The 12,014-nt window shown below is 35.1% G+C and overlaps 1 protein-coding gene across 2 annotated transcripts in view; it reads right to left on the reverse strand.

The window, feature by feature from the left end:
- LOC129949432 (protein prickle) overlaps positions 1-12,014 on the reverse strand; it is a 186,971-nt gene that overhangs the window by 72,404 nt on the left and 102,553 nt on the right. Inside the window, exon 2 of one of the 2 annotated variants that reach the window (XM_056060886.1) lies at positions 2,833-4,276. The exons of the other annotated variant lie outside the window; for it this stretch is intronic. Within the exon in view, the coding sequence (XP_055916861.1) occupies positions 2,833-3,965 (1,133 nt within the window). The 5' untranslated portion in view covers positions 3,966-4,276. The remainder of the gene's footprint in view (positions 1-2,832; positions 4,277-12,014) is intronic. 2 annotated transcript variants of the gene reach the window in all.

Consider the following 12,014-nt stretch of genomic DNA (forward strand, 5'->3'; position numbering starts at 1 on the left):
AATCATCTAAAGGTAAAAAGGCAACAATGCACAGAAATGCACAGAGAGCACAGAAGTGCTGCACCAGATTCGAAGACATCGACCTTCTTATACATGGGTGGATGACGATATAGATGGATTTGATGGAAACAACACCAACGGAATTGACAAGCTGCGCGGCACCTTAGATTTTATTATTCATAAAGATACATTTATGGAGAAAATTTTCAAAGAAAAAAAGAAGGTGTGGCTGATGAAACTATTATTATTATTTCCGTGTATTTTTGCAGTCTTTTTATTTACTAGCAAAAAATGTGATTTATTGATACTTTTGACAGTCTAATGGTTTTGGTTTGTTTATTTTTTGGAACGCAACGTGACAAATGACATTTTTGAAAATTGGCAGTTTTGTTGTATACCTATAAAGACGGTGGTTCGAAGGATTTTAAGAGTAAATTGGTAAGACTATAGAAAATTGTTGGACACACATGTGAGTCATTGGAGGACAGTGGGCAGAGTTGATGTATTTGGTATTTTTTTTTTAAGAGATGTAAAACTTCTGGTGTTGGTTACTGTCAAACTAGATGTCATACTAATGAATGCTGTTTGATTTGTTATTAGTGCACGTTGGAAAATCACCAAGCAAAGGCTTTATATTTCCAATATTTTTGTTCAGCTCTCCAAGCCCATAGCTCATTTTTGTTGTCTTCAGCAATTTGGCTCAGTTCTGACTTTAAGGTATGTAAACAAGAAGAAATGTCGTTTTTTTCCACATTCGTATTGTGCGGCAGAAGAAAAAATATCTGTACCAAACTGTCCTGCAGAAATTTGGCTTAAGGTTATACTGATAAGTATTTATAAAAGTACGGGTATTACGAATTAATTGTTTTAGGGTTGGAATGCAAGTGGCTATTTCAGTAGGATAGGATTTTTGAATAGGGTCTTGATATTTTTAAATTACATTTGTGAACATTTCCATCATGGAAAAATAAACACATAAGTAAAATCTGTAACATTTTCTACCCTAATTCGGAGTTCGATATGCTGTTGAAAAAAAACTCTATCAGCTTAAGAACTAAACTAGGCCTGTTTCGCACAAATGTCGAACCTGTGCTTCTTTACGGGTGCAGCACTTGGAAGGTTACTTCAGCCATTACAAGAAATCTGCAAACCTTCGTGAATAGATGTCTTCGTAACACCCTAAGGATTTTCTGGCCAAACTGTATATTAAATGAGGTTCTTCATAAAAGGACAGGCCAGGAACCTAAAGACTCTATAATACGAAGGCGTAAGTGGAAACAGTCGAGGCAGAATCAGCGTCACAAAGCAAAAGTTGGAGAGAGCTGATACACATCTCCGGAAACCGTACACGATTGAGCGTAGGCGTAGTATACGCCCTATGCCTCTTAAGGGGTTCCCAACGGACTAAACAGGTCTGAGGACCTAAGTAAGTAATTAGGTGCTGGAAAGTTAGCCAGTCAACAACAAAATGTTTAGTCTATGTAAATACATATTTGTTGCGTACTGTTCCCGTATCAGTGATATAACGGATTGTTCGAAGTGTAAAAAATATAGCTACGGTTCAGGTGTCCGTAAAAAACCAATCAATTCCACATTATGACGTATTTTGGATCTTGGTTTCTACTGTTACAAAATCAAACTGAAGCCGACAGAGCGTTTTTAGCGACGTATTAACGGTTTTTCAAGTTGTCAAGTTCGTATTTGGAAAACTTTTAGTTCCAGCAAGACGGCGCAACAACCCATACCATCACTTTGTTGAGCTTTATTTGATATTTCGTCAACTTCCTGAAAGGGAACGTCAATTGCTGATCTATGCTGATAAACAAAGCTTTGAATTATTGGTCAATTGACAAAATAAGCTGGCCATATGCCAGAAATTATTTTTAGGCATTAAATTCTTTGTAATATTGGAGCTGATAAACAATTCCATTGTTTTTTTAAGGTTCGAGAGCTTTTTCATCAATAGTTTTTCTTCTGAATAACCCGTTATTTAGACAGCTGTCACTTTTGGCAGTTAATAAGTAAAAACTAGGCCACTATACAAAATTTAAGCCTGTGCGGTTCAACAAGACGTTGAAAATTTCAACATTCACTACAAAAATGTTGAGTTTAATGTATAAATTAATATTCATAAAAATCTGTTATAATTTACATTTACTGACTGAATTTTGCTGTATGAAATTATGACAGTTACAGTGAAGTACACTAAGAAACCAATAATATGACATTTAAAATCGAATCAACGATGTACTGTGATACGTCAACACATTTGACCTGTCAAACCAGCATCTCATTCTTATTTTTTTTTTTTTGGCGCCTTATTTTATTCCATGTTGATTTCCAAAACTGCAATCTGTCAAATTCTCGTTGTTTACAGAAACTGATAGTTTTAAAAGATGGTAGTTTTGTTTTTTAAATTTTGTAAGACTATGAATAATTAATCTGGACCATTAAACGAACAGAACTTTCTATTAAGCCCTTTGAAATATTTCTTTAACTCCTTTTTATTCAATTTTAATAATTTAATTAATTTCATTCGAAAAACTTAATTGTCACCAACTGACATTATGTCATCAACTGTCAAATTATGATATCTAATATACAATAAATTAAAAAACACTTCTCTTTAACCTGTTTTCCCAAACAATTCATCCAGGAAATTTTAAATATACAAATTATACAACTTACAGAGAAGCCACTCAGTTTCAATATACACGACCTGAGTGAAACTCCCACGATCCCTTGTGAATCAAAGGCACTCCTTTTAAATAAACACCAGTTTCCCTTAACAAGGACACAAACAAAAAAATGTTAAAATATTTATTAACTTACTCGTTTGTGTGATCCTGACTGCCATCGATAACTACCGGTGGTGCTGGTAATGGTAATCCATCACCCTTATCCTGAATTTTGTTGCCTTTACCATTCCCGTTGGCAATTTCCCTAAATGTGAAACTGATATCATGGGCATCCTTGTATGGCTTCGAGCTCTTTGGCAAAGTACTGAACTCATGTGTACCGTTTCGATTGCGCAAATTCAAATTCAAGAATTTCAAGTCACTTTCACTAAGATGCAGTTCACTTCCAACACTTCCACGGCCACCACCATTATTATCATTAAGTCTTCCCTCTGCTCCCATCATCGTTGTCGGCATCATCGTAGCAAAAGGATCATTTGGTTTTCTACCACTTTTCGGAGGTAAATCTGGTTTCTCATAGTCCTCGGGGACTAGGTGATGATTGAAGTCCACCTGCTCCTGACCCGGCTCATTGTCCGCACACATGCTGAAATAATTTTGAATGTGATCATCATTTGGCAGCAGTGAGTCTGGATAGTTGGTGGACAATGTAAGTGGATCGAGATTCCCATCGTCCACCTCGTCGGCAGTAAAGCTAAGGTTGACCATGGCTTCATCGACGCCGAAGAGGAACGGATCGTCTAGGACCGTGACACGGGCATTCGATTTTGTAGGCTCAGTGCTATTTACATCATTGGGGGCTTTATTGCCGCTACTATTTCCCCGTAACGATCGCAGTAATTTCTTGCTGCGCCTTTGGGACTGAGAGTTTTGTTTGAGAGGAAATAATGGCAGTGGGCTGAAGTGGCTGCCCGTGTTGGCGTTGGCAATATCTAAGGAGCAGCTATCGTTGGTGGTTTTATTAACGCCATTATTATTGTTGTTGGTCTTGTTGTTATTATTTTGCTCGTCGCCACCGCCACTGGCCAGGATTATATTTGCCATGGCATCAGCATCAGCGGTATTAGTGGTGGCTTCTTCGGGATTCTTGTGCTGTTGGCCAACGGATGACAATGCCAAGCGTTGTGCAGCCGCTTTACTGTAGACCTGTCGATAATATTTCTGTTGATCGCCATACAAAAAGCAAACACGCCACCATTGTTTGCACGCCAGCAAATTGGCAGTGCGCGGCATAACCGGCTCAATTGATGCTGACATGTTTTCCATGTTGCTCAATGTAATTTTTTTTTCATAAATATGTGTTTTAACGTAGATACGAGTATGTATGTTTGTATAGGTATAATCTATTGGTTTACAATCTTTGGTTTAAGGTCTGGAATATTTGAGCCTTCTGGAGCTAAACTGAATTTTATATAAGTTAGTGATCCTTTAGTTTTATGTTGTTTCTTTTGAATTTTGTGTGTGAGTTTTTGTAGCTGCCCGCGTAGCTTTGTTGTCGTCGTCTTTTTCGTCTTCTTGTTGATAAAGTCAGCCTTATATGAGGATAGAGAGAAGATGCCCTTTGCGGTGTCAGCAGCCTAAATAAATTATGTCATTGTCAGTGAAACAAGGTAATTTCTTTTTAATCTGGAATAAATGCATGAATCGTTCGACGACGCTACGGCCATAGATTTTTTTCTTGTCAATAGAACGTAGGTAAACGGTGAACAGTGAGAAAAGGGTTAAGTTTAGAATGTACTCTTTTTTTTAAGAAAATCTTTTCAACAAAGGCTCATTTTTCAGAACTTTTTTCAGATATTTGGGAACAACGGTGGAAGGTATTTATCTTACAGGTTCTAGAACTAAATTTAATGGAGATAAATGTATGACTAGTTTCAAAGAATCAATACAAATAAGTTAACTAAACGAAGGGACACCCTTCTCCTTTTTTTCATTAATAGCCCAATTCCATATATAAAATTTAGAAATTATGAAAATCATTCTTAATTCTTCAGACATGCTCCTATACAATTTTAAAATTTGCTCTTATTGCAAAATTGAATTTATCGATGCGAATATGTAAAGTGTGGGGTGTTTCAAAGTTTATCCTTAAAAAATAAATAAAACGAAATCAGGTGGCGCAAGAGTCCGTTAAAAATTAGGGCCTAGTGACTTGCAACTCTCAACCATTCCTCAGTGCGAGTAATGTTCTTATGGATGGAGGAGACCTATGCAGTTTTAAGCCGAACGGCTAATTTGACAAGAATTACTCTTAGAGAATTTTTCAGTTCCTCGGAAGAGGCAGTACCCGTGCAAAAAAACTGCAGATCGGACATTTAGGGTTTGAACCCAATACCTCTGGCAGTCCAAGGCACTACTCATCACGCCACGTGTATCACAACGTTTATCCTTCATTTTTCATTTCAATATTTGGCAACGGGGAATTAGTGGAAACTACCCTCACCTAACTTCGAGTGTGCAATTGAAAACATCTAGCTAAGGATGGAGAAGTTTGTTGGTCGAGGTCCTAGTTTACATATAGGACTGTAGTGGCACTTTAGGTAAAAAAGCATTTTCTGGTTATATTTTATTGGAAGAATCTTCTTTCTACTTCTTACGGCGCCGCCGCCGCCTTGCAATATTTTAAGATAATTCTTCTAAATATTACTCTTTCCAATACGTTTTTCCCTATTTTTTAAACTCTTTTTTGAGAATATTTTTAATACACACGTGTAAATTATTTTTTGGAAACAAATAAATGATCTCAATGATTAGACTTAGCTATAACCAATTCTGACAAAAAGGCTGCGAAAGGAATTTAATGTCAATTTGTTCTAAGTGACAAAAAAATCACTAGGAAAACATCAGCCTAATGGGGTTCTGTTTTCTGTAATATAAATAATTCAAAGAATGAAAGTTTTTTGAAATGAATATTGTCCAAATTATCAAAAGTCTTCCAATATTATGCAATTAGGTGACAGTTGCCAATTTTCTATGAATACAAATTTTTTCCCTTCAAACGGTTGGTTGATTTTATCCAAATATTGGACAATTTTTAGGCAGAAAATTGGCTATCAATTGTCGAAAATGTTTAAGTCTTACAATTTAAAGCTGTCTGTTTACATGTTTGAAAGATTTTAGAAAACAAAAAAATTGGTGGACTCATTGGAAGACTTTTTTTTGACAGTTATAGAGTATATGAAAACTTGATTTAGAACTAAAAATATTTGTCAAAGTTAAAATTGAGTGCACAGGTTTGACCATTTGGCTTTAAATTCGTTGGCGGATTTCAAGAGAACAATAACATCACCCAATATTCATTTAGTAGACAATCGTCTATTTATTTGACAATACAAACAAATTTTTCTTTAGACGAGTTCAAACAATTGCAAGGAGTTGACTAATTTTTTGAAAGAAAATTGGGCAATTATTGGCAACTAACTTTTGTTATGTCACTTTTGACATTTAAAATTGTGTGTTTACATATTTAATACAGAAAATTTTTAAATGTTTTGAAAAGTATTGATAAAACTTCTAATCTTGTACATTAGGCTTAAATGTTTAACGGTAAAAAACCTGTAACTACGCATAACAAGTTCAGTCTTTTGGCTTCCGAAAAACCGAGAATTTACTTTCCAATTTGATTCCAAATTTATTCTATAAATATACGTTGTTTAAATGAGATAAACAAACCTCACACGTCAAAACTGACATTGGACATTTCAGTTTTCACCAAATAAGTAGATAAATGCCTTAAGTTTTGAATTGAATTTCACAACTGTTTTAGAAAACATAAGTTTGATTTCCTTATAAGATCTTGAGTTTGCTCAATTTTAACTGTTAAGCAAACTTTTATATCTTTAATTCATTTAAGCAATAAATTTAATTTAAACTGTGCAATTTTTTAAAAGTCACACTAGTTTTTTTTTACAACACATCCGAATGATTGCAATAAAACCTTTATAAATCTTTCGATCACCTTTATACTCAGCATCAGCAGTCACTCAATATACTCAATGACACATTGATTTTAAGCTTTAAAAAAACTTATCTAAAATTCTAATAAAAAGAAGAAAAAATAAAAACTTTATCTACGCTGTGGAGCAATATAAAAATGGTATCGGATTTCATAAGTGTGCTGTCATTCATGGACGCATGAAACATGATTATCTCTGATATGGGTTGCATGATGTGATGTCTGATGTCCGACATGGTTTGTTAAACTCTTGTCAACGCCGCCGTGCCTTCGTCGAGATAACTTGGCTGAATAAATTTTGTGTTCTTGTAACTTAACATTTCGTTACTAAGATTTATGGTTTTTGTTTTAAACGAGGTTGTCGATATCAAGGTTCTTATACTTTAATATTATTATAAATTATTGTATTACAAGTTGTTTTTATAAACGTATAAACCAAGAAACGAACAAGCTCTAGAATAAATAAAATAACTTAACACATTTCTTCCTTTATAATTTTAAAATAATGATCTGGTAATAAGAAACAATTAATTATTACTTATGTGCAGCTAGAAGGAAATAATAAGCGCCAGCGTTAGACTGATTTCTGGTTTCGTAGATGCAATGATTCTTGTATGTTGCTAATAAAACCTGTAAGACTATTAATTCAAAAGCGAATCGTAATTTTGAACGAAGCAAATGAACTAATCAACAAAGACGATTCTTAGTAAAACATTCTATAACAAATTCCATCTCAAGACATCACTGCATTGTTTTATGAACTACATAATTAAATTTTAAACCGTACAAAATTTAAAACTTGCATTTGATGAAAAAAAAAATAAGACAATTCCAAGGTGGGATCGCATGTGCTTCCACAATTCTATGAGAGATAGGCGAAAAATTTCAAAGAATTTGTTGTTAACGACAAATTTTACAAAGTTTTTACCAACAATTCCGAAATTTAAATTCCAAGTGAAATGCTGATGCTTTTTGTATCAAAAATTGTTGATATGAACAGCGAACACTGAACACGCCCAAACTTTGACAGTTCCAAATCTGAAAAACGGTACTATGAATATGAAGGACTACCGACATAATGCCCAAGTACAACATTTTCAAAAACAACATCCCCACACTTTTAAAAATCCACAAAATTGTTATCCCCAAGTACAAAATCTTCAAAAATAAAATCCCCTTCCAATAATCCACAAACGAAATCCCCAAATCTAATTTTTTCAAACGCCTTCAATGCGTATTGGTTTTTATCATTTGAGTATACTTTTCAGAGCTAAGCAAAATTTCAAAACTCTACTTCTGGTTCAAAACCAATTTTTTGTATCATCAAAAACAAAATATGAACCCGAGTTTAAGTCAGTTGCCGATCGTCTAAAAAATAATTTTCCTTGCACACAAAATACAGCGGAAGCCTGACATCGCCGCGCCGCGCGCCGCCCGGCGCCTTAATTGCATTGTAGGTATACGAAACTCAGGATTATATGAACTTATAAGAGAAATGATAGATGTTGTTACTACAATTGAGAAGATAAATAGCGGTAAAAAATGTCAATTGGAAAAATCGAGCGTACATAATAGAAGTTAAAATTTGTCATTACAAGGATGTCGAAAATTGTAAAACTTGAATTTAAAAAAAACATAATTTGGTGAATCTGTGCTTAAGAATTTTGATTTTAGGAATTCTGGTTTAAAGATTTTGGTTTTTGGTCATTTCGGTTTCGGAGATTTTAGATTTGGGGATTATATTTTGGGGATTTTTGCTTTGGGCTTGGGTACCTAATCCGAATATCAAACATCAGAAACTCAGAAATCAAATGAATCAAGCCAATTATTAAATTTTAAAGTAGGAATTTTGTAATTTTAGCTTAAGCAAAATTTTTCGAGAAAGGATAATTCAAAAGACTTAAAATTAACAAAATCACTGCTTAAACTTAATAGTTTACTAAATGTATAGCATATTAATTTGTCGTCAAATTGCAACACAGTAGTTTTTCCATAAAAACTTTAGAATAAAGGAAATTTTAACTTTTGTTAAAATCAGTGAAAGCCGTGACGTGATGGAATTCGAGGGACCCTGAAGGTAAAGGGTTCAAACCCTCAAAACAATTGTTGTCTCCAGTGCTTTTGCGAACAATTAACAGATCTTCCAAGAATAATTCGTGGAATAAAAAGTTTTTCTAAAACTAATCGTGAGAATTTGACACAGAAATCTGTAGGTCCCGTCCTTTTTTGACACCTAGTGAAGAGCTGTAAATCACTAGGCCTTGGTTGTTTACAATCTCCAGCGTCATGTAATTTTGTTATTTAACGAGAATAGCATTAGGTTCGTCTCGTAGAACCAATACCTATGAACCCTTTATTTTAAATTGTTGCCCAAAAAAAAGTAATTTCAGGACTTATTTGTGTCAGAATATAGTACATGGTTGTCAAATTCCATTTCAGAATAGCAAACACTGTCGAATTCTATTAAAGGATGACTATGATAGAAACAAATTGCTAACAAAATGTTATAAGCATGTTGAAAAAATAAATTGACATATCTGTAACACGTCTACAACTTCCAGAATGCCTAATTGACGGATTTCGTATTTGATAATAGACATAGGCGACACGAGCCTACCGATAAAAAACTTAGGTGACAAAAGGGAGACCAAAGCCGATACCTGGATGAGACGGTCATTTTTCGATTTTGAGGAGACCGATATGAGATTAGTAAAAGTTTCGTCGGGTCTCGTCTCTAGGCCAGCCCTAGTTACTTCTATTCCTTAGATAAGAAAATATTATTTGTAACGTATCCTAAATTATAATCCTACTATTTTAACATGAACTTCGATCAAATGTATGCGGACACAAGATAAATTCTGTTAAAAATGGTGTACCATTGGGAAACACCCTTTTACCACTTTGCAATATGATGGTTTGATGACATTTATCTTTTGTACTTTGTAAAATAAATAAATCGGGTGCCGCAACAGTCCGTTTAAGAACTAGGGCCTAGTGACTGATAACTCTCAACCATTCCTGTGTTGTACTGTTGTCCGGGATGGAAGGGACCTACAGTTTTAAGCAAATTTGAGAAAGCACTTTTCATGACAAGATTTACTTTTGAAGAATCTGTCAATTCCTCGCAAGAGGAAAAAAACTTTAGGTGGCATATGCAGGGATCGAACCCAAGACCTCTCGAATGACTTTGATCTGGTAATAATATGGCTGGACATTGTATAAACGACGTTACCTCTTGGCGTCACAACATTATTTTACACCTATAATGGGGTTAGTTCTATTTTTTGAACAATATGTTTCAATCTAGTAAAATGGGATTCAGTTTGTAGGCCTTCAGCATCAGTGATATTAAAGGTTTCAAATTGGTAAACTAGAAGGTTACTTAACTATTTAGTCAACAATTGTTCATGAACCTTTTGGAACTATAGGTCAGAAAAGTTGTAGATTAATAATAATGTTGATATTATAAACTGTTCAGCAAAATATTAGAAATGTCAGATTTGAAAAGTATATCCTGTTTAGGAATTTTCAATGAGGAAAAGATTTAAGAAGTTTGGACGTCAAATTCTATTTTGGAAACCATTAAATTCTTCTCAAAAGATCATTACGACAAATTTGATTGCAAGCTCCCATCATTTTTTATTAGTTTTAAGTTAATTACTAAAAATCATTAATATTCCTTTAAAAAATTATTTTTCTCACAGTAAATGTTAGACGAATTAATTTTCAAGAAAGATACTTTCCTCCAAAGCTTCATCATATACCTCTGAAGTCTGAAGGTATATCTATACCCTGAGAAGTCTTACATTTTTGTTTTGTTATATTACCCGTATTAAGCCTCATCATCAAGATAACAGTCAGTTTCTTATAATGTGTATATTTATACCATATTGGTTGCTACTTTCAGATAAAAAGAATATACAGATATGTATTGTGCCTGACCCTAATTGATTTTTTAATGTTCTTCATAAGCCTTCGTCTGACAACACCGGAAATATATTCTGAGAAGTTTTCTTTTTATTCTTGCCTTCATAAAATTCATATAGGTCTTAGTTGCGGCTTGGCCTTAAGTGTCGGACATGATGCTTCTGTTATGTTTGTTGCGTATAGCCATCAGCTATACTCCCAACTATCCTTGGTCTTGGTCAAACTACGGCATCATCATCATCACTTCCATCACTGTGATGGCGATGGTGATGGTGAATGTTGAAATACACTTTTGCACTTTATGGAATTCACGTTCACTGGTTCAATGGCATCATACTGCACGGGATCGGGATAGGCCCGTCACGTCGCAACATCAGAAACAAAGCCTTAGTGATGTGTTTTTGTTGTTGTTGTGTCTATACAGTGCAACTTATAGCTGCAGCCGCATCATGTACTTAAACAGCAGCCGAACCACAGAGCATTGAGATGCCATCGCCCTACCTGAAGGCATGTGGCACTCAACTCATAGTCTTGGACGCAGTCCACTCCCAAGTGCATAAAACGCCTTTGGTTGATGATGGCGAATGGTAAGTCCATATCTTTCCAACAGAAGTCGCAGTCGCAGGCATTACCGACTCGAGAACATCATAAGTTATTCGAAATGTCTTATTAAACAGATAGAGTCCACCATTTCTCAGCATCGCATCGGTCCATCAATTGATGATCGGACAACGGTGGTGCAGTGGTGGCGTGGCCGGGTGCGGCTTGCGTTACTTGCAGTAAGCTTGCATAATTCACTGTATCACTACATATATATATATATTATGTAGCAAGCGGTCAGGGAAGACGGAGGGTGAATGATCGCTTACGATTTTGCTTAAAACTTTGTCTTAATTATGTCCAAGACCACAATGAGCCTCTGGATGATCACTAATGGAGGAAGCACACATCAAAGTCCAACAAACTGGATAGAGGCAGAATCGGATTTGGCATTGTTGTATCATAGGTCTATACATAAGTATAGCTTGACTATATATGAACATATTTAATTGCTATATTAAGATTGTTGTTACCCTTAATCGAATCAAACGGGTACTAGAACTCCAACTCTCGTCTCGGACTGAATGATGGTGGAACATTAGATTGAATGATTAGATTTTGAAATACGGTGACCGCATTGGTTTGGTTACACACCTTTGTTTATATTCGTATACCTCCATCTCGTGCAAAGATGATTGAAGACTTGGGCATGGGCACTGATGGGCAGTGCGGGACCCAAGCACACGAAAACTATTCGATATACCTTATATAGTCTCTAAAAAAAAAGACAAAATGAAAGACACCAAACAACAAAGGCCCCCAGGGGTTTGGGTTTAAAGCTTCAGCTTTCAGCGTTTGGTGTTCAGAGTTTTGAGGTCCAGATACTTGCTAGC

This window comes from Eupeodes corollae, chromosome 3 (assembly GCF_945859685.1).
Source record: "Eupeodes corollae chromosome 3, idEupCoro1.1, whole genome shotgun sequence".
Lineage (NCBI taxonomy): Eukaryota > Metazoa > Arthropoda > Insecta > Diptera > Syrphidae > Eupeodes > Eupeodes corollae.